Source organism: Oculina patagonica, chromosome 6 (genome assembly GCF_052425735.1).
Source record: "Oculina patagonica isolate OP01 chromosome 6, crgOcupat, whole genome shotgun sequence".
Taxonomy (NCBI): Eukaryota; Metazoa; Cnidaria; class Anthozoa; order Scleractinia; family Oculinidae; genus Oculina; species Oculina patagonica.
Window position 1 is genome coordinate 1,963,662 of NC_135763.1, and position 20,519 is coordinate 1,984,180.

A 20,519-nucleotide genomic window follows, 5' to 3' on the forward strand; every position below is an offset into this window, starting at 1 on the left:
CTAACAATTTTTTTATTTTTTCAGTCAACTAGCTTAGCAAACATTTAAATATTACTGGATGAGATTGAGCATGTTGGCTTGAATAATCAAAGGTATCTAATTTGATCTGTAGATATGAAGATAGATATCTACTAAACACTGGGAACAGTGTTGATTATGAAACAACATTGTCATTAGCTAATATGCAGTCTCTTGAAAATAGAAGATTCCTGCAGTCGCTATATCTTTTATTTAACTGCATTAAGAACAACGGACCTAACTACATTTCAAACTTATTTGAACAACGTACCTTGCGTTATAGCTTAAGGAACGGGGGTCACAATCTTGTCCAACCCTCATATAATAACAGATTTTACCATAATTCTTTTACATATAAAGTAACACACTTATGGAACCAACTGCCTGTTCACATAAAACAATCAACGAACTTAAACGATTTTCGCAAAAGGTTGAACACTTTTAATTTTGATAATTTTAAGACAAGCTGTAAATGTAGCTATTGTTTATCTTAGATCTACTTATATTTTAACCCTTTGATGAATTTTTATCTTTTTTTCCTTGTGCGTTTATATATATATATATATCTATTTTATCACTTGATCCATTGATTTAAACTAATTATACACTATGGGGTAAGGAGAGGGAGGTGGTATTAGTTTTGTTCTTGTTTTTCATTCTATTTTTAATTGGGTGGGATAAATTTTTTATATTTTTAATAGCATATACTTAAGTGTATTTTAATTTTAGTCCTACGTTTTATACATAAGCCTCTGGCTCGGACATTGAGGGAGACCTCGTCCCACGTATGGACAATAAAATTGTATTGTATTGTATTGTATTGTATTGTATTGTATTGTATTGTATTGTATTGTATTGTATTGTAAGCGTATACCGTAAAAGCTTTTAGGAAGACATTTTGAGGTCGAAGGGACGGAGGGGCGTAATAGAGAGGGGGGCTTATTAGAAACGAGGGGCATAGGACAGACAGACAGACAGACAGGCAGGGAGATTCGGACATACATAAAGACAGACAGACAGAAAGAAAGACAGACAGGGAGACTCGGACAGACAGACAGACAGACAGACAGACAGACAGACAGACAGACACTTTTATTTAATTATATAAGGCTCAGGGTATTCCTTTCAGGGGCAAGCAACCAGCTATCAACAGGAGCCCTGAGCACTAAAATACTAAATTACCTATACAACATAAAAATTATATATATTATAAAATCTATTTACAATGTGATTTGAAGCTCAACATAAGAAGCGATATTGATCGACCAACAAGAATTACGCAACTGTAAACCACGTCAATATATGTCTACTTTATTACATCGTTTATTTTTAGCTCACTTGAGAGTGCAAAGAAACATAACATGTCCCGGTATTGTTAACTATCAGCATTGACCGTGACTTAAAGTATTTTTTTTGTTTTAGTTGTTCTAGTCTTCCCCATCCCAAACATCTGGAATTTCCTCTGGCTTGTACATCCACGTACACGTAAGATATCGGTGATGTATTCCAATGTTCTCAATCGCCTTCATGTCATCTTCGTCTAGGTTTACATGAAGTGCTTCTAGATTCTCTTTGATATGATTTTCAGAGACAGCTTTTGGGAGGACTGGAGTTCCACGCTTAATACCCCAAGCTAGCGCGATCTAAGAAAAGAATAGTAAACGTCGTTAAAAATTGCAAGTAACAAAATACACTACACTGAGCAATTTTAAACAAAATGAGAGTTTTATTAGGCGGGTTTTTAAACCCGAGAAACAAATGAAATCTAACGTGGTTCATTTTTTGAGGTTTTTTATACTCTGGCGGTTTGGCGGTTTAAGCCAATTTTGAGTGTCGGTTAATTTTGCGGGTACATTTGTATTTATCTGGCGGTTAACTCTCAAAAAATTACGGTAGTTCCGGTCTAATGGAGAAAACAAAAGCAATTTGCGCTCTACAAAGAACAAAATATGGCGGTTTGTGGACTGTACAGCCCCCTATAATACTTGACCCTCTTTTTTGTAAATCAAACTGTTTTTCCTACATAGTGACACTTACACCATTGGTTCATGTGCCATTTAAACGAGATTTTATTTTCTGAAACAGTGAAGCGCTCGATCCTTACCAAAGCAGTGGAAGTGCTGTGTTTTTCCGCAATTGTTTTCAGCACTGGATTTTCCAACACTATCGGCTCTGTTGCTTTGTCAGGAAAAAAACTTCCCAATGGCGAATAGCCTGTTACAGCAATGCCTTAAAAATTATCACACACAATGTTATCAACGCATCGCTCCAAAAGGGGGCAAAATGTTCAGACAAAAACGGATAAACGAGCTTTTGACTCTCTATGCCATGGCAACTCATGCAGGCGAATTGATTCTAACGTTTACATCTATCGATTGAATCCTAGAATGTGACTATTGAAATGAAAGTTTGAGCATTGTATTTTTTATGCTGTACTTGTAGCCTGTAGGCCCGTAAGCCTGGGAGCATGCGCATGCCCTTAGATAACCCCTTCCTACCCCCCCCCCCCCCCGGTAGCAGCCTTTACGGATCAGTTCAAGTTGGCCATGCCCACAACCCTTCAAATAGCTGGCTAAGCCTCTTTATTAGCTTTATATTTCCATACCTTTACTTTTGAAGAAGGTTATAAGCTTTTCTTGTGGTAAATACGGATGAAGTTCCACTGTCAAACAAACAACAAACGTTATCATTCTATACACAAAGTTGAAGGTCCTAATTCCGGACGATCGTCATAAACAAGTGTTATTCTTCCTTGTCTTAGTATTTTTCGTCTTTGTAATAAGAAAAAAATTATATTTCAGCCAATTAGAACTAGTGGTAACCACAGGTTAGAAAGTGCGGGCCTCGATGAAGTTAAGAGAAGGTACTGGGAGGGAAGTGTTTTTAAATCAATAGACAAAAGAAAATTATTCCGAGTAAGGTCGAGTAACGCTTCACGCTTAAGTCACGAATGTTTTTTATCGTTTCCTATTGCCGCGAACCAATCAGAGTTGTTTTTTTGATTGACAGTTTTGCGAAGTGTAGTCGAGCACGCGGTGTGAATTGAGATGTGATTTTCCTCCGTCGGCAAACTCGCTTTGTTGTCAGTGTTATAAGGAATTTCTCGAGAATAACCGTTGTTGGAATCATTCGCTTTGCCGTAGTTTATCTGTGATACAATCACAGCAGATCTTCTCAAAAGCAACACCTCTGCAAAACGTAATGTCTGCAAGACAGAAGCGTCGATCTAATGTGACAAACTGTTGATTTTTCGCATTCTTATCGCTCTTGGAGAAAAGATTTTTCTCTTCCGGTGTTACGACAAACTGTCGTGATTGACACATTTTTTGCATTCCAATCGTTCTTAGTGGAAGAACAAAATTTTCAACTTCCGGTTTGCAGATAGCCTTAATAAACGTGGCGCGCACGCGTAATACGCAATCCGCTGGTCACTGTCAAGATTAGGGTTGCGGGCCTCTCTTGGGCCCGCAATTAGTATGTACATCATCCTGTGTTTATTTGGTGGTCGTAGCGTAAGCGGTTTTTAAGTTTCATGGTGTGGGCTTTTGAACCCCACCCCCTTCCTTATCCGAGAAGTTAGTTGCCCCCGCAGGGTTTTGGCCCAGAGGCCAAAACCCGAGGAGGCACCTTAGGAGTCCACGGGTGTATACATACAACGACAAAGAATGTTTGTTGAAAAATTAAGAAATGTGTTTGTAATGGGCGAAGCGTTCTCGATTTGACAAAACTAGGCGCGCACGGTCGTCTCGGGTAATATTTTAGCAAGCGCGCACAGTGGTGTCGGGTACTTGCAACTATGAGGTCGCGTTTCGTCACCTTCGAGCTTCGCCATCTTCTAGCAGCATTTCGTTTTCCGGTTTTGGTTTACGCGTGTTCACAGATTTGTTCGAGCGGTTTCTCTGCTTTAAGTGATATTTGAAGCAGTTGTTAGTAATACGTCGAAAGATTTCGAGCAATTGGTTTCGTGTTCTTGGCTACGTGTGTTCCAAGAGCTGGTTCGAGCGTCAACGTTTGCTTTCGGGGGTTTGTATCGTATACATCTTACAACGAGTAATAAACAAAAATGTAATACAAGGTAATTCGTTTCGCTAACAAACTGTCAGATTATTTGATCCAAAGAGTGGGTTGAATAAGGATCAAAAATTTTTTTCTCGAATCTTTGAACTGTGCCATATATATTTGTTACTCGCGGAATTTTTAGGCTTTTTGGCCTTGAATGTTATAAGCCCGGGAATAAGCTTGCGTGTTGTCACCACGAATAATGTGTTACGTGTTAATATTTCCGCGCCCTAGGTAATATATTCGACTTGAACTTGTAAATTAATACTTTTAGGACGCAACGGTGTCACACAACAAGAAATTCCGCAGCAAACAATGTCGTGACGTACATGGCACAGTAAAAAAGAAGCCTAATTGTGTAGTCCATCGGCGACAAAAAGACTCAAAACAAAAAAAACAAAAAACAAATAAAAAAGTAAAAAAAAGTAAATAAAAATAATAAAAAGGCGGGGGCAGCTTCATAGTGAGAACTATTACTAGTTTAAAATAGTTAAGTAGAAGCAAGGTTTTCACATGTAAAATTCTAAAACAACCTACCAACTTTTTAAACCCGGAAAACTCAAGAACATACCTTGATTACAAGCTGGCACGATCTTGGCAGTTTCCAGAAGAGTTTTTGTCTTTTTCACTGTGAAGTTTGATATTCCGATGGCTTTACAAAGACCCTTGTCAACAAGCCGTTCCATTGCCTGTGAACAGTAAAGAGCAGCTAGTTTAAACAAGAAGGCCCGGTTTAAAAGAGGCCTGGCCTGGCCATTCTCACGACCACTTGTCAGTCAACCTTGAAGCGAAAACAGCTGAGAAACAAGCTGTGTATTTTCTACGGCAGTTACTGATAGAGTATGTTTCATTTTTGCTTATGAATATTCTGTTGGAAAATCAGCAAGTAAATCATCTTTTTGACAAATGATGGTATATTTTGTTTTCTGAGATTTTGAAGAATGTTCAGTTCGCAGGAAGCTTGACAAGTATGCAAATTTACATTTCGCTCGCTCTCTCTTAAACGAGAAGTTCTGAGAGAGGTGACATCTTCCACATTATCAGACCTTTTGGGCGTACGTTTTCTAATAATTAGCAGTTACCTTCCAGGTATTTGCTATCCCTTGAGGTGAATATCCAATCACCCCATCTGCAATACAGCTTGGATGTGGTGCATCTTTTTTAAATGCACAAGGTAAATGTATCTAAACAGAAACAAGAAGAAATCAGCTATCCATTATTACCCTCGCAGTAATCGGACAATATCCCTTAAAAATAGACCATAACTCAAACCCGTGCCACCATTAGGCATAAATAGATTGTGCTCAGAAACTTTTAAGCAACTTTAAGCGTCTTGAGCAACTTTTTGTAGTACCAGCGACCTAGGGCAACTTTTGCCTTCCTTGGCAACTTTTGAGCAACAAATTGATATAAAACTGATCCAAACCATAAAAGTCGTTTCATTCCGAGGGATTTTTATCTTTTTTCGACGTTTTTGCTTGTTTACAAGCTAAAAACGTAGAATAGGGGTTAGTGGACAAAATTTGGAACCACATATTTGTAAACTCTCAAGGGACTTTTTTAATTTATCAAGGGACTGTTTTAATTTCTCAAGGGATTACTTTCCGCTGTGGGTGTTCACTTGCGATCTCGTGAAAAAAACGTGACTTGTCACATTTACAAACGTTATATAACAATTTCAAAAGTGACATGTCAGCTTTCTTATCTCAACGCACGTGTGTCTGAAAGGCGATCTATAAAAAGCGTCGCACAAACAATGGATTGCGTAACTAAAACACGAATAAATAATCACTAGCACTTTAATACATCGTTTAAAAATTACAAACGTCAAAAATAAACCATACCAAAAAACTCGCTCTTTTCAAAGATATTATTGAAGTTAAAACAAATGCAAGAGTTGGGGGCTTCTTTTAGCTTAGGAGCAGTTAAAAATTAGGCCAAATGTGGTCGCTACATGTAAGTGCAACTCTATTTCGTCATCAGCCTAGGTCGTTAGGGACGTGACCTCGCGTTGACAGGGAATGACAGCAATGTTGCATGAATCGGCTTTACAACATGCGATCGTATCTACGCAGTTCGAGTGGAATTTCAGTCAAAGACAGCAAAATTCTTTCGTATTTCATCTTTAAATATAATTCGAAAGCATTCACTGTATATATGGCTTTTGTTTAATCCTGGGTCTTGATATCCGACCCTCGCAGAGCCTAGACAAAACGCAGCTTGAGTGTAACGATTTGTTTATGCCCCAATTATATGCGCAATGTTTTCTCCGACAGTAGTCGGAAATATCCGTATTTTTTTCCGTATTTTTTTTTTGTGCTTTTTCGTGGAGCAATCGTAACGATACGGCCTTGAACACATTGAACAGCGGTCTAACCGGCTATAACAATTCAAATATGGCGTCGCAAAAACAAAGCGTGGAACGCAAATTTTGCTGTTTCATTTGCTAATTTCGCTGCCGTAATCGACTGCCTCGAAAGGTCCTTGCCATGTTTTAAAGTATAGAATTGTCAGATCTCGGTGAAATTTGCACTGTTTATTTGTGTAATGTTAAGGAATATGTGTATAAATACCCGGCGCGGACGAGCCATTTTTGACAAAATTATATGGCTGCATTTCCTCCGCGAAGATAGGAAATTGTTAAACTAAACTACAAAGAAACTGCAGGAGCCCATCATGGGCTCCTGGAAACTGTAATGATAAGTTCGAAGAACAATGCACAGGATAAACCTTCGACTCATACTTCATGCAAAAACGTCGACATCTCGAAGAGACTTTGATTTTAACTATTTTTATTTTTTGTTTTATTTTTTTTATTTTTTATCTATTATTGAAATTAAGTTGAGTTTAAAGAGTATATTGATTACAACAAAGTATTTATATTTCTCATATAACAATTGCTTTTTGGACTCTTTTAATGATTGTAAGAATATTTAATGAAAATTTTTAAATGGCAACAAACAGACAAACACGTTTTGAGTATTTATCTAAAACAAAACGACTCTAGAGCAAGCAACTTTTCTAAATTTTGGTGGCAACTTTTTGATATTTGAGCAACTTTAGAGCAACTTTAAGGTATATTGTGAAGCAACTTTTCCTGAATTTACTAGCACAATCTATTCATGCCTAGCCACCATGCAAGGGATGGTGAGGGTGGGTGGCGGTTGTAGGAAAGAGGGAAACAAAAACTTTTCATATTGGTCGTACGCTTGTTGTGAACTTGTGAGTGCGGGGTAAACATTACAGTACTTGCGTAAGCCCGCCTCCGTTCTCTTCCATAAACTGGTCATAATTTTTTTTTTTTTGTTTTTTAATGCAGCAAAACCTGGAAAATATATCGCAAGCTGTGATATTACTACAGTGATCTGAAAACGAGTTCTATAAATCTCTATCTATTTGTAACAGTTTGACGTACTGATAATTACTAACCAGGCAGCCAAAACCATACGAAATGACATTATACAACTTATATAAGTCTTTTTACCAGGTACAAGTCCAGATAATCCAGCTGTAAATTTTTCAGTGTCTCCTGGCAAGCTGACAACACTTCCTCAGGCGCATGGCAGTTAGACCTTCGATAGAGATGCAAATGCAAGTGGGATTATTTAGTTTACTGGGCCACTTGGAAGCCAAGGACCGCCATTTATGTTTTCAACATTGTTCTGTAGGTCTTCTTTGTCGATTTTTCCGAAATAAAGTTCGGCAATTAATAAACGGTACCGGTGGGTTTCGTTTTCGCAAGACGTTTTTCTAAATCAGGTACACATTAAAAGCCCATAAAGTTCGACTTCTTTAAAAAAAATCTTATTTTCTTGTCATAAATAAGAGTGGTAAAAAAGTATAAGGCTGGTTCTCATATGATCGCTCCGATCGTCTCTGTCGCTTCTGTCGTTTGCAAATTCTGAGCGATCGTAGGCGATCGAAGCGATTGGAAGCGATCAGGGGGTTCTCATATGATCGCCCCGATCGTCTGGTATATGCAAAATAGGGTTAATCAACCAAGATAATAATTCTTGATCTTTTCTTTGTTCCCGCATATGAATATTCGATTTTATTCCGATCGACGCACGTGTGTTTTTTTAAAACTCCGATATCGTTTATGGCAGCCTTCCATGCAAAGGCAAACCTCGTGGCCTCCTATCTTCTCGTTATTGCCGTTTTACGGCGAAGAAGCAAAAGCGAGGCCAAACGGAAACGTAGTTCTGGGTAATACTGATGCACCATGGGACAGTTTGGATCGCCTCGATCGTCTCCCTCTGTGGCAGTAGTTCTCATATGATCGTTCGCGATCGCCGCAGTCTGCGACCGTCTGCGACCGATCGCCCGGATAGAACACGGGCGATCGAAGCGATCGCGATCGCCCCGATCGTCGCAGACGTCTCTGTAATGTTCTCATATGATCGCCCCGATCGCAAGCAAACTTTTTGAAGCGACAGAGGCGACAGAGACGATCGGGGCGATCATATGAGAACCAGCCTATACAGATACAAATGAAACCAGCCGGTTGGAAGAAACCCTGCGATGAACTAACATCCCATTCAACGGAGGAGTAGCCGTACTCCAAGTAGCCGTATGCTGCAGAAACCGGAAAAACTCCGGCGGATTTGGCGACTTGGTCCAAGATCAATTTTTTTGCCCAAGTGGCCGACGAGATGAGCCTCCTAAGGAGACGTTTTTTTTTTGCTCGTCACGCAATCTTTCCTCCCCCAACGAAGATTGCGTGACGAGCCAAAAGGGCGTATACGCAGAAGGCTGGCGCAGACTTTAAGTTACCTACCACAGTTTTGATGTGATGAAGACATCTTCCCTTTTCAACTTTCCTTCTTTGAAGATCTCCACCAATGCTTCGCCAATTTCATCTTCGTTATAATACGCCTGCGCACAGTCAATGTGCTTGTATCCATACTGCAGTGCAAGCCTCACAGCTTTACCAACCTCACCCTTCATAGATTTCCATGTCCTTTAATTGAAATTTGCGGTCAAGTCAGAAGTTGAACAGGACAAAGAAATCTCGAACATGGTCAGTACGTAAACACACCCTTTATTTAGCTATCATAGGCTTTAGATTAGCGGGAGATATGTACAAGTAAAGTTGGGCGGGAGAATATTCATAATATCTTGAGCTTGGCCAATCAGTAAGACATTCAACATTGGTGACTTACTTCAGCGAGTGAAGTGCAGAATCTTGAGAATTGAAAATTTTGCCAACCTATTGAAATCATCATTATGCCTCAGATGCCTGCCGCCATCGTGCCTATAAATCTTGTGCCTTTAAGATTCGGCAACTCACTCTATTCGAGTGAGTTGCCGTTAGACTATTTGGAGCTTTAATACCGTGATGTGCCACAACGCCTAAGAAAATAAATTGGAGCGCACAATATTCAGGCAACATATTTATCCATTTGCCAGTTTGTGAGTTGTCAGTAAGGATGTTTATTGTTATAGTTTATTACTCGATAAGTAAGGAGAAGAAACAGTCAACATTTTGATCATTTGACTTTATCGACTTTATCATTACCAAACAGCGGAGTCTACGGTGTGTCACGCTATTGCATAGTCGAGTCTTCAGAAAAGGACTGGTATCGAGTCGCGAGAAGAAGTAATACCATGAAAATTCGTCACGAAATTATCTAAACTAACATTATGTTTAGAAAACAGCTTATGTACACGAGTTATTAGTTTGTAAATACACTTCAGGACTTACCCCAAACCAATAGAAGGCATAAGAGCTCCATTGTTGAGCTTTACTGAAGTGACAGTCGCCTATTCAAATAAATTGGGAGAAGGTATAACTCGAGGCGATCGTGTGACACATCAATTTGACTTTTATTTGTCTTCTTTTCAGTGTATTAGGTCTATTAGCTGACTATCTAAAGGGTGCGAGAAAACGTAAAATGACAAGTGAGCACCTTATGACTACAGTTGTATTTCAATTCCCTGTCTCTAGACTCTCTAGACACCGGGCAATTTAAGGGCGATCTCTAATCACGCTGGTCTCAGTTATTGTCTACTCGAAGACCCGACCCAAGGGCCAAATAAACGTTTGAATTGATGTAAAGGATCTTGTGTAAAAACGACATATCTTTAGCAAGGAATGATCGATTGTTATATCAGTGTACTTATCATTGTAGTCAGCGCCAGCTACCATACGAGAATAATTCCAAAAGAGCGAGTCTGCTACGAACGCGTCTAGTGACCTGCTTGCTGAAATCGTAACCGCAATAAACCACTTATGACCTTTGGTTGTGTAATATTAAAGTTACGCAAGGGAGGTCACGATCGGACAAGATTTTTATGAGGCCCTGTTAGAGTAGTAGGTATGCATGGCTCCCGTCTCAATTTCAAAGCTTGTCATGTTGCAACTAAGAATGGTCCGCATGTCGCTGTCGGAAATTCGTCATTTCGTCTTAAGACGGACGCGAGTAACAGAGCAGAAGTTTCTCTGATATTTTAATTTCTCGAGCAATTTTACCTAGTTACACAGATCAGGAGTTTCTCTGGTATTTAAAATAGGCAGTTAAAGCTTATTTTAATGCCTCGACCAATTAAAAACGAGCAGGAGTTTCTTTCAAAACGATGTTAGTAGTAATGTACTACACTCTGAGGCAAAAATTTTTGCCACAGAGATTTAGTACATACTACTTCCAGTGCTGAATTTTTGCGCTTGATCTAAAACTGAATTTTTGCGCTGGATTACAAGCGGAGCGTTTCATAGTATTTTATTTATAAAATGCATGAAACTTATGATCAAATATAATAAAATATTATATTTGCTCCTTATCTTAACAACTGAATTTTTGCGCTGGATTACAAGCGGAGCGTTTCATAGTATTTTATTTATAAAATGCATGAAACTTATGATCAAATATAATAAAATATTATATTTGCTCCTTATCTTAACAACTGACACAAGGCTGAAAAACCAACCCTAACTCAACCCTAGGTTCAAAATAAAAAAAACTTCTTATACTCTTTTTCAAAATTTTGGATACAGTGCTTTTAAACAAGCCGAGTTTTTATGCTGTTGTTATTATCATGGTAAATCTCTTGTACTGAATATCTGTTGTGAATTATCTTCTAAAACGATTATGATTTTTGTTATTTTTGAATTCATTTTTTCTTTTTTAAGGTCGGATAATACACTGTTTAAATCATTGTAAATGTTACATAGGTATTTACTTGTTTCATTTTCTTCATTTAATAATTTTGTTAATGGCTTGCAATGTCCATCTTGTTTTAGTTTTTTTTCTAAATATACTAAAGTGTCTAGATTTTTATATACCGAATCTCCGAGTTTTGATAATTCTTTTAATGTTACGATATACTTCAGTGTGTTTATTGCGTCATCAGACATATTTTTGAATGTATCTGCTTTGAAACATATTTTCTTTAAATTTTCCATGTTTATTTTCATGTTGGTCATTTATCTATATATATAGTGTATGTTTTTATTTTTATGCGTTTTTAGTGCGTTTAAAACAAACCTCGTTGACATAATGAAAATCAAAACCTAAGACCATAAGGATATGTTTCAATACATCTTTCCGATATGTATTTTATTGCGCGTTTGTCATATCCAAAGCTGTATACCTTTTCCTCATATTTGTTAACAATTTGTTTACTCTGTCTTGTTATCTTATTTTCATTTACTAATGTGAGTTCTTTGATATCGCCCTTAACCATCTTAATCATATTAGTGTGATTTAGTATCTTGGAATTTTCGTGATTTAATTTGAAACCTTTAATAACGCACTTTTGCTTATTATCGCCATATATGAAACTGTAGTTTTTAGGGCCACCGCTTACGAAGGTACCTTTTATAACATCACCATCTAACTCATCTGTTAAATCGCCTAGCATATCGCCTGTTTCTATTGTCTTACCATTCTGAGATTCAATATACACAATACTATCGGTATCAAAATATAACACCTGTTTATCTAAATAGTCAAGTTTTTCATACAACATTAACCGTGCACTGCTGGTCGTGAAACATGCAATGTATATATTCGTATTATAGCTGTTATCAACAAACTGATCTTTGTAAGTGTAGCTCATTTGCACCATTTCTTCATTTATGAAATTCATGTTTAAATTATCTATTGTGTCATCTAGAACTACTTGGTAAAATTCATTTATATCAGTTACGTATTTACATTGATTCATGTTATTTCGTTGTCCAAATTTACCCCAAAGTGAGTTTAAACACATTTTAGCAATAGCTCGTAATCCCGAATTCTCATGTAATTCACCTAATTCAATGTCTAAATTCGTTTTGACTTTATTTCTGAATATCATTTCTTCTTTGTCATTTTTAAAATTATATTTCGTTGATTCAAGTTTTAGTTTCATGAATTTTTTAATGTATCCTTTGAATAAATCGTAAGATTCCTCCTCAAAATGCCATACTTCATATATTTTTATGATATTATAACCTTTTTCAATGGCTTTATTGACTTCATTGGTTGTCCATGTGCCTATAAATGATCGTTCATTTTCACTATGTTGGCATCTTTCTTGTTGTTTTGATTTAGCACATGATATACACAGAGGGAACATTAGCTTTTCAGCCTTTTCACATTTGATTCTCTGAGGTAGAACAGCATGATATAATTCTCTTGGAGCTAAAATTTTACATTTTATGAATCCATACCATTTTGTATCGTATTTTTCTGGTGATATTATTTTTTTAGGATGACCAATGGGATATTTTTTGTAGAACTGAACCGTAGGATATAAGGAGCAAAAGTCAACGTATTTACCACATTCGCCTTCTTTGAATTTGTACAATAATTTGGTAGCATTTGTACGCCCCCCGTAGAAAGCATCTCTAGGGTTTAGTTGCCCAACCACTTCTCTATACCAATCATTTTTATAATATTTCTGAAAACTTTTATCCTTTTTTAATTTACATTCCCACATTTCAATAAGATTGTAACCAGCAGTTGTTATTTTGTTGTTTTTATCTTGTGTTTTATTATACAAAGTACCCATATCACTTTGATTCTTATTGTTGATAACATCAGACTTGAAACAATCTGGACAACCATGCCAGAAACAACCTTGAAATTCATAAACAGTATTTGTAGATTCACAAAATCCATCTACTTTTAATTTGTTATTGATAACTTTTTCGCCACCTTCTAAGGCATGTTGAATTTTAATATTATTTTTCTTACTTATGTAATCAAGCCATGCAATACTAACTACACTATGGTTTTCTGTTTGAACAACATTATCAACCATACCTATAGTATCTTTTGTCATATAATTCCCTCTATAGATAGCCATACAAACACCGGCTATTGTAATGTATTTTAGTGGGTCAGTATTTTCCTCTTTAATGAAATCTTGCCTGAATTTTAACATACATCTTCTTAATATATCAACATCTGACCTACAGTATTCAATTAATTCTTTTTTGAAATCGAAAACATAATTTTCATTAACACGTTCATCATACCATTGTAAAAATTTCTGTCTATCATGGGTTTTCATTTGATTATACCCATAATGCTTTTTAGAAGGCATCTCTCCTATATAGTTTTGATTACAATTTTTGTTGAAATAATGTGGAAAATATCCTTTTTTCAACTCGTTTAAACCAAACGTTTTAGGAAACGATGATAATGGTTGCTGAATAAAATTTAAACTGTCGATTATTTTGATTCTTAATTGTGGAATTTCCATCATCATAATTTTTGCACCATTGTAAATACAATAAGGTTTGAAACCATTATCTATACACCATTTTAGTATAAAATGACTGTCATACCCTTTGCTATTATGAGCCAAAAGTGTATATCCTTTATATTTATCATTGAGGATTCCGTTACAAAAACTATTAATATCATTGAAGATTGATTCATTACCATTGAAATCATGGCAGATAGCTAAATTAACTTCATGTGTTCCAGTGTTTTGTGTACATTCGAAATCGAAAAATAAATATTTTTCATTATACGTTTTACATGAGTAGCAATAATCTTTTCGAGGTATGTTTTTATTTAATCTGCAAGGGTTTTTGCTATTTTTGATGCAATTTCCACCCTTACACTTGATCTTTTTCATGAAACATTTATGTTTGCTTTCACAATAGCTATTACAATTATTACACATTTTGTAACCACATTTATGTATTTTAATATATGGTTTTAGTATAATTTGATTGCATTTTAAACATTTTGCTACACTGCTACATACTGAATCATCATCTTTTTTCGATCTGTTACTAGTATGGTTTTTGAAGCAAGTATTACCATGAAAAACACGATTGCATTGATTACATGTAACGTCTTTACCATTACATTTATTTCCATCTGGAAAATATTTGAAACAAGATAGACATTTTTGGGGGCATTTGTGTTTATCACGTTTCGTGTAAGCTTTTTTGCAAGAATGGCAGTAATATGCTACATCTAAAAAAGCTGTCATTGATTTTATGACATCATAATGATTCCGTGTTTTGTATAAATAAATTTTGTCTGTTTTACCATTATTGGCTGTATATATGATTTCATTGAACTGTTCAGAATCTATGATATTAATCTCTACATCTAAATGTGATGCAAAGCTATTTACATCTTCTAAAGAATTTCCATAATCGTTAATTTCAACATTAGCATTATTATGAAGTTCTTTGGCTTGAATTTCTTGTAGTTTTCGGCTTTTATTGAACCCATCTTTCAACTGAGTTGTGGTGTAATTTTCAGGGTGTAAATTAGCATAAGCTGTTACAATGGCTCTTGCTAAGCATAATGTATCATTATTTTTTATCGTAATAATACATTGCTTTCTAGTCACTGTTTGTTTTGATAAATATAACCGTCCTTTTCCTGCAGGTATTTTAACAGATTGAATAATTATTTTGCAATTTTCTAAATCTATTTCTTTATACTCCAACGTATTGATTATATCTGAAAGTTGATTTAACTTGAAATCAGAAACTTTTAACAATTTTGTTGAGATAGGATGATCTAATTCATCATTTGAAATTACCAATCTGAATCTATCATTACCTTTTAACTGCCTTTTCTTTATTGTCATTTTAACCATTTTTTCAAATACACTGAAAACATCATTTTTATCACCAATGAAATTTTTGCGTACATTTATTTTAAATTCATTGGTAAAAGCATTAAATTTTTTATTAACTGTATTTCCGATTTCAGTTATTTTGAATAGAGGTTGGTCATTGGATGTTGAATCAAAAATACTGTCATCGAAATTAAATTCATTGAGTGCCCTGTTTAAGGTCTTATCGGTCTTATATTTTTGAATTTTATTGATTACTTTTTGTCTTGTTGAGTTTTTTACAAGATCTATCCATGTATAGCCAAGTGTCTTTGCATCCCTCAGGTAACTTTTTGATAGTTGTTTAAGAGTATTATGGGTTTTTGTTATTGGTTTAGGAGTATTTGAATGAGATTGGTATGTCTTCTTTTTTGGTATTTTACGCGAGTGGGTGGGGCTTTGATTCGGCTTCTGGGGCTCGTGTGCTTTCGGCTCGACCTTTTTGTGCTCGTGTGCTTTTGGTTCGGCTTTTAGTGATAAAATGAGTTTTATAAGGTCGGTTTTAGATAGATTGTTGAGATCAGATTCGTCCATATTAATATTGGTTGAGATATTTTTTTGTGTCATTTTTGTGTACTATATAAAATCACCAAACCTTTAAGTCCTTTTATAGTAAAAATTATTTTTGAGATTTTTTTGGTGCGTTTAAAAGATAACCAGAAATAAATATATTTTTGGTCACCTAAGGCGACAGATAACAGCAATTCATATATACTGTGCTATACAATATATAATTATATAATATTGCTTTATATGTTTTCAACTGGTATTATGTTGTATTGGTCTTCAATAGCCTTGATAACAGTATTTTTAATATGCTTCTTTGTCCTCATGTGTGAGTGCTTTCCAGCGAGCGTGTAGTCATGTTGACATGCATCACATATCCATGATTTGTTTAGCATATATCTGGTCTTGCTTTCCTTAATAGCGTTTTGTCTGTCTTCTTCATTATCGTATTTTTTATTTCGTCCCATTATATATACTATATATTATTTCCTTAAGTGTTTTTTATAGTGCGTTTGAGTGATAGATATAAACATATAATTATTTTCTTTATTAATATATATAGAATGAGTGATATTACATTAAATATCAAACACCTGCCAGAAGCTGATGAAAGCTCGAATGATATAGTCTTCATTAATAAAATGTGGTGTATTCAGAGCATCCTTGAAGCTAATATTTGTATTATTAAAATGCTATCTTCAGACCTTAACAGCAGATCTGAAATATCAAATGAAGACCAGATTGAACATACACAACTGAAACGACGACGTGGAAGGCCTCGTAAGGATCAACATATGTCTTCTCAGAAGCAATGTTTGTGATATAAATACATATTTATTCAGTCTATGGATAGATGCTGGAATCAGAAAAGTTGGTTCGTTTTTTGGTTTTGGCTTAAGTTGACATATGCAAATCAGGGCTGGAACCCCCAACGGTTTTGAAATGATTAATATTTAAAATGCTTCTTCATATGATTTTTTTAACCAATCAAAAGCTACATATTTTGATTCACAATTGTGAAACCAAAATGGAACCAAAATGGAAACCAAAATGGAAACCAAAATGGAAACAAAATGGAAACCAAAATGGAACCAAAATGGAAACCAAAATGGAAACCAAAATGGAAACAAAATGGAAACCAAAACCAAAACCAAAACCAAAATGGAAACCAAAATGGAAACCAAAATGGAAACGATTTTTTTACTCAAAACAGCTGTGCCGTGAAGTTATGTGTGTTATATATATAATGGTTTGTAATTCTGAAATCCACGATGAATTAAAAATTTTAAAAGAACCTATATGCCCTTTATGCGATCAACTATTGATAGAAGGTAACAAGGATGCTGAGCCATGCTGTAGTAAGCAGGATATGTCAAATCAAAACGGTATAAATGTTTGTATTAATTGCGGTTTGGTTCATGGTTCTATTTATTACAATGAGTTCATTGATTTTTACAAGAACAGAAATAAGATATGGCGTAAAAGCATCTATAATCGTAAATACCACATTGAGAATGTTTTAAACGATTTATGTATTAAAAATGGAGTTCAATTGTCTCATGATAATCGCGATAAAATTTATAAAATATTTCATGAGATTGATAGTATTCTTCCATCTATAAATAAACTCCGAAGACGAATGATAAGCACTAAATATATCCTCAGGCAGTTATTTAAATTGCTTGATCTTCCTTTTGAGTTTATAAAGGTTTCAAAATCGATAAAAACGCTTGAATTTTATAATCGATATTGGGCAAATATTTTAGCATTAAAATCGTCCCAGATCGCACGGATTATTTGGTAAATTTATCATCATACTTGAGCAGATACCGATCGATTATTGGACCGGTATCGCATATATAATCGTCAATGCTTTTCATTGTATTTAGGATGCTAGACGGATTATAATCGCCACTTCTCATAGCGCCTTTAATAGAGTTCAAAAGGTGTTGATAGCTTTGGTAAGCATATATGGAGTTATGAATTTTTAGTTCGAGATTCTTATGTATCATCAAAGCCTGAATCAATAATGAAATTGTTGATATTGTGATCAAAGCAATACCACCAGTCGCTATAGAGGAGGCGAATCCGCTTGATGCAAATATGATAGACAATGAATTCCCTAATAATTTCCATTTTTTGAAACGTTTAACAGCCTGCTTGTAAGCCCAACATTTTCGATGATATGTTTGATAATAAGCTTTCAATTCTATAATTTGGTCTTCAGTCAGTTCGCTTGATATATGGTTCCATGTAAATATGCATTTTCGATGTTTAGTCATATATATTAGTTATATATGATTTTTTTGTTTTATCATTTTGTCATTTTAGCATTGCGCTTGTTCTTTATTGTGTAATACAGCTTCCTAATGTTTTGAATTAATCTCTCAATAGAATCAATAATATTGCTAACCAATTTCACTGTTTTCATATAAGTGAATTAGATTAAATCGATTTATTCAAAGAATACATCGTATGTTTTATCTGAAAATTGAATTTTATGATAGATGGGCCCATTTATCGGGTATATATTTTTACTAAAACCGATTCTTTGTACAAAGTAATCTGAAGAAATTTTAATGCTAGATGTATTGATATTAAACCCAGAAAATGTTTGATCAATACTCATAACATTATTGCAAACAGCGATTCTAAATTGATCCTGTATCTTTGTATACCAGAGATTCATATATTTACCTATATAACCATCTCTAATTTGCTCTGTATATGAATCTAGATCATAATCGAGGAATAGCTTATTATGCTCCACTTTAACCCACGGAAAACTAAAGCTATCACCATCGATAAATTCAATTTTAATCCTTTTATTATCACTGGGCTTATAGTCATATTTAAATCCCATATAAAAAGTCCAGTTATCAGCGTGAGTGATATTTGTATTTAAATTAATTTTAAAAACACCAAAAAAACCATTCTTCGGATCAAAATCTGCTAACAATTTTGTGGGATTAAAGACAAGATTATCATTTAATCCAGACAATACAGCTCCGTTGCTATCTGACATGATGAAATTTGATGGATCTAATAAATCAAAAAAGTATTCAAACACCTCATTATAATAACTTTTGGGTTGGAGTGATAATATTTTTGTTTCAAGATAGGCCTTAAGATTATCATTGAAGCTATTCAGTTGTTTATAATTGACGGCTTGGCTATCACTATTTCCCTCTAAAACGCCATAAATAGCTTTATTATCCATATTGATGGCTGTGTTGAAATTAATTTGGTCATTAGCTATATAATATATTTGATCATAAATACTTGGTTCGACATTGGATTGATGGCCAGATATACCATAAACAGTAAAATATGTTTGTAGTTTTTGATCATAAGAGCTTCCAGGCATATTTTTCATGACTATATCAATATATAGGTAATTATTCCCAATGTTTTGACTTTTTGTGAATTGACTTATTAACCTGATATACTTTTGTGTTTTAAACGTTTTTCTGCTAACGTTATGAATAGTTTCTATGGATGATGTGCCATATATTTCCAAACTGTCAGGGTCAATATCATCACTAACCCACATAATCTCAAGAACAGCAGTATATTGATCATTGGTCAATAAATACAGATTTAGTCCAATTCTTGAACTGTAATAGCCTTTAGAATTGTCAAGCAATAATTTCATGTCAACAACCTTTTTATTTACCTTATGTGGTGAATTTTGAAAGGTTACAACATTCCCCAATTCGACATCATCTTCTTGACTCACTTGTGCATTGGGATCATCCATTATATATTTGAATTTATTTTCACCATTAGCTGATTGAACATGACTTTCACCAACATAATCAAGCATGTATTTTTTGTTTACAGCGTCTGTATCATTGCTTGGGTCTTTTAGATGTGTTATATTATACCCACCCATATCGAGATTTGCCTGCATCATGTTACTACCGTGAATATTGAGCCTATTTTGTATGTTTTGAGCTAAACCATTACCAACAACCTTCGTTAAAAAAGTACTGTCGGCATATATTTTGGAAGCCTTGCTCTGAAGGGTATTAGCTAAAATAGCACCTGTTTTCTTCGTTAGAAAAGTATTGTCGGCATATGTTTTATCGGCTTTAAGCGCGTCTCTGGAGTCAATATATTCTTTATTCATTACGTTTGACATATTGCTGTATCCTTGATCAAAATTCGGAACATTTATTATGCTGTTAAACGTTTGTTCGTTATTGATACTAAGATCGGCTTTATTTTGTATTTTACTATCTATTTTTTGTTCAAGGTTGGTGTCCATTAAATCAACGTATTCTTTCGATACTAGACTTGTTTTTTGGTACAATCCGTCATAGTACGGTGCACTGTTGTTTATCGTTGCTTGGTTGGCATCGAAATCGTTTCCAGCAACATCTTTTGTCAAACAATTCAATTTAAGATATCCTTTGTTGACACCTGAAGACAAATCAAGAGCATACGAATCGTAATCGGCGTCGATGGCTACATCGGATTGAGTCTTTAACCTGAATATCTTTTTGTTATCCATATCGAAATCAGCTCCCAGTTGTTTAAAACCAATTGCAGGTTTTGCACTTTGAGAATATTTGGTATGCATAAAATCATTTTCGTCATTAATGTAACCCATTTTATGTTAATATGTTAGATTAAATCTTCTCATCGAAATTTTTTGTTATGAATTTACGTGGTTTATCAATATATAAAAAGCTGAATGGGTCTTTAGTTGCTTGCTCGTATAGCTCTTTTGGAATACTGTTTTCACGGCATATCAGTGCCCTCTCATTAGCACTTGGGAATTCGTAAATACAGAAATGCGAACAGTTAAGTCTTATGTCTTTTTTCGTTTTAAAATAGCTTTGAGACAAATATATCAC

General features: G+C 34.9%; 1 protein-coding gene across 1 annotated transcript; it reads right to left on the reverse strand.

Moving 5' to 3' along the window:
• Nucleotides 1-1,010: 1,010 nt before the first annotated feature.
• Nucleotides 1,011-10,609, reverse strand: LOC144656087 (aldo/keto reductase slr0942-like). Its single transcript, XM_078516313.1, has 9 exons — nucleotides 10,201-10,609; nucleotides 9,782-9,840; nucleotides 8,855-9,037; nucleotides 7,562-7,649; nucleotides 5,160-5,261; nucleotides 4,649-4,766; nucleotides 2,624-2,680; nucleotides 2,123-2,247; nucleotides 1,011-1,661 (listed from the first exon to the last, which is right to left on the reverse strand). The coding sequence occupies exons 1-9, from the start codon at nucleotides 10,201-10,203 to the stop codon at nucleotides 1,446-1,448; spliced, it is 951 nt and encodes a 316-aa protein (XP_078372439.1). The 5' UTR covers nucleotides 10,204-10,609; the 3' UTR covers nucleotides 1,011-1,445.
• Nucleotides 10,610-20,519: the final 9,910 nt, after the last annotated feature.

Coding starts and splice junctions, on each gene's coding strand:
- LOC144656087 (XM_078516313.1), bottom strand. Junction 9,038..9,781: donor ATGCCTTCTATTGGTTTGGG/GTAAGTCCTGAA, acceptor TTTCAATTAAAG/GACATGGAAATCTATGAAGG. Junction 5,262..7,561: donor ATTATCTGGACTTGTACCTG/GTAAAAAGACTT, acceptor GTTTCTGTTTAG/ATACATTTACCTTGTGCATT.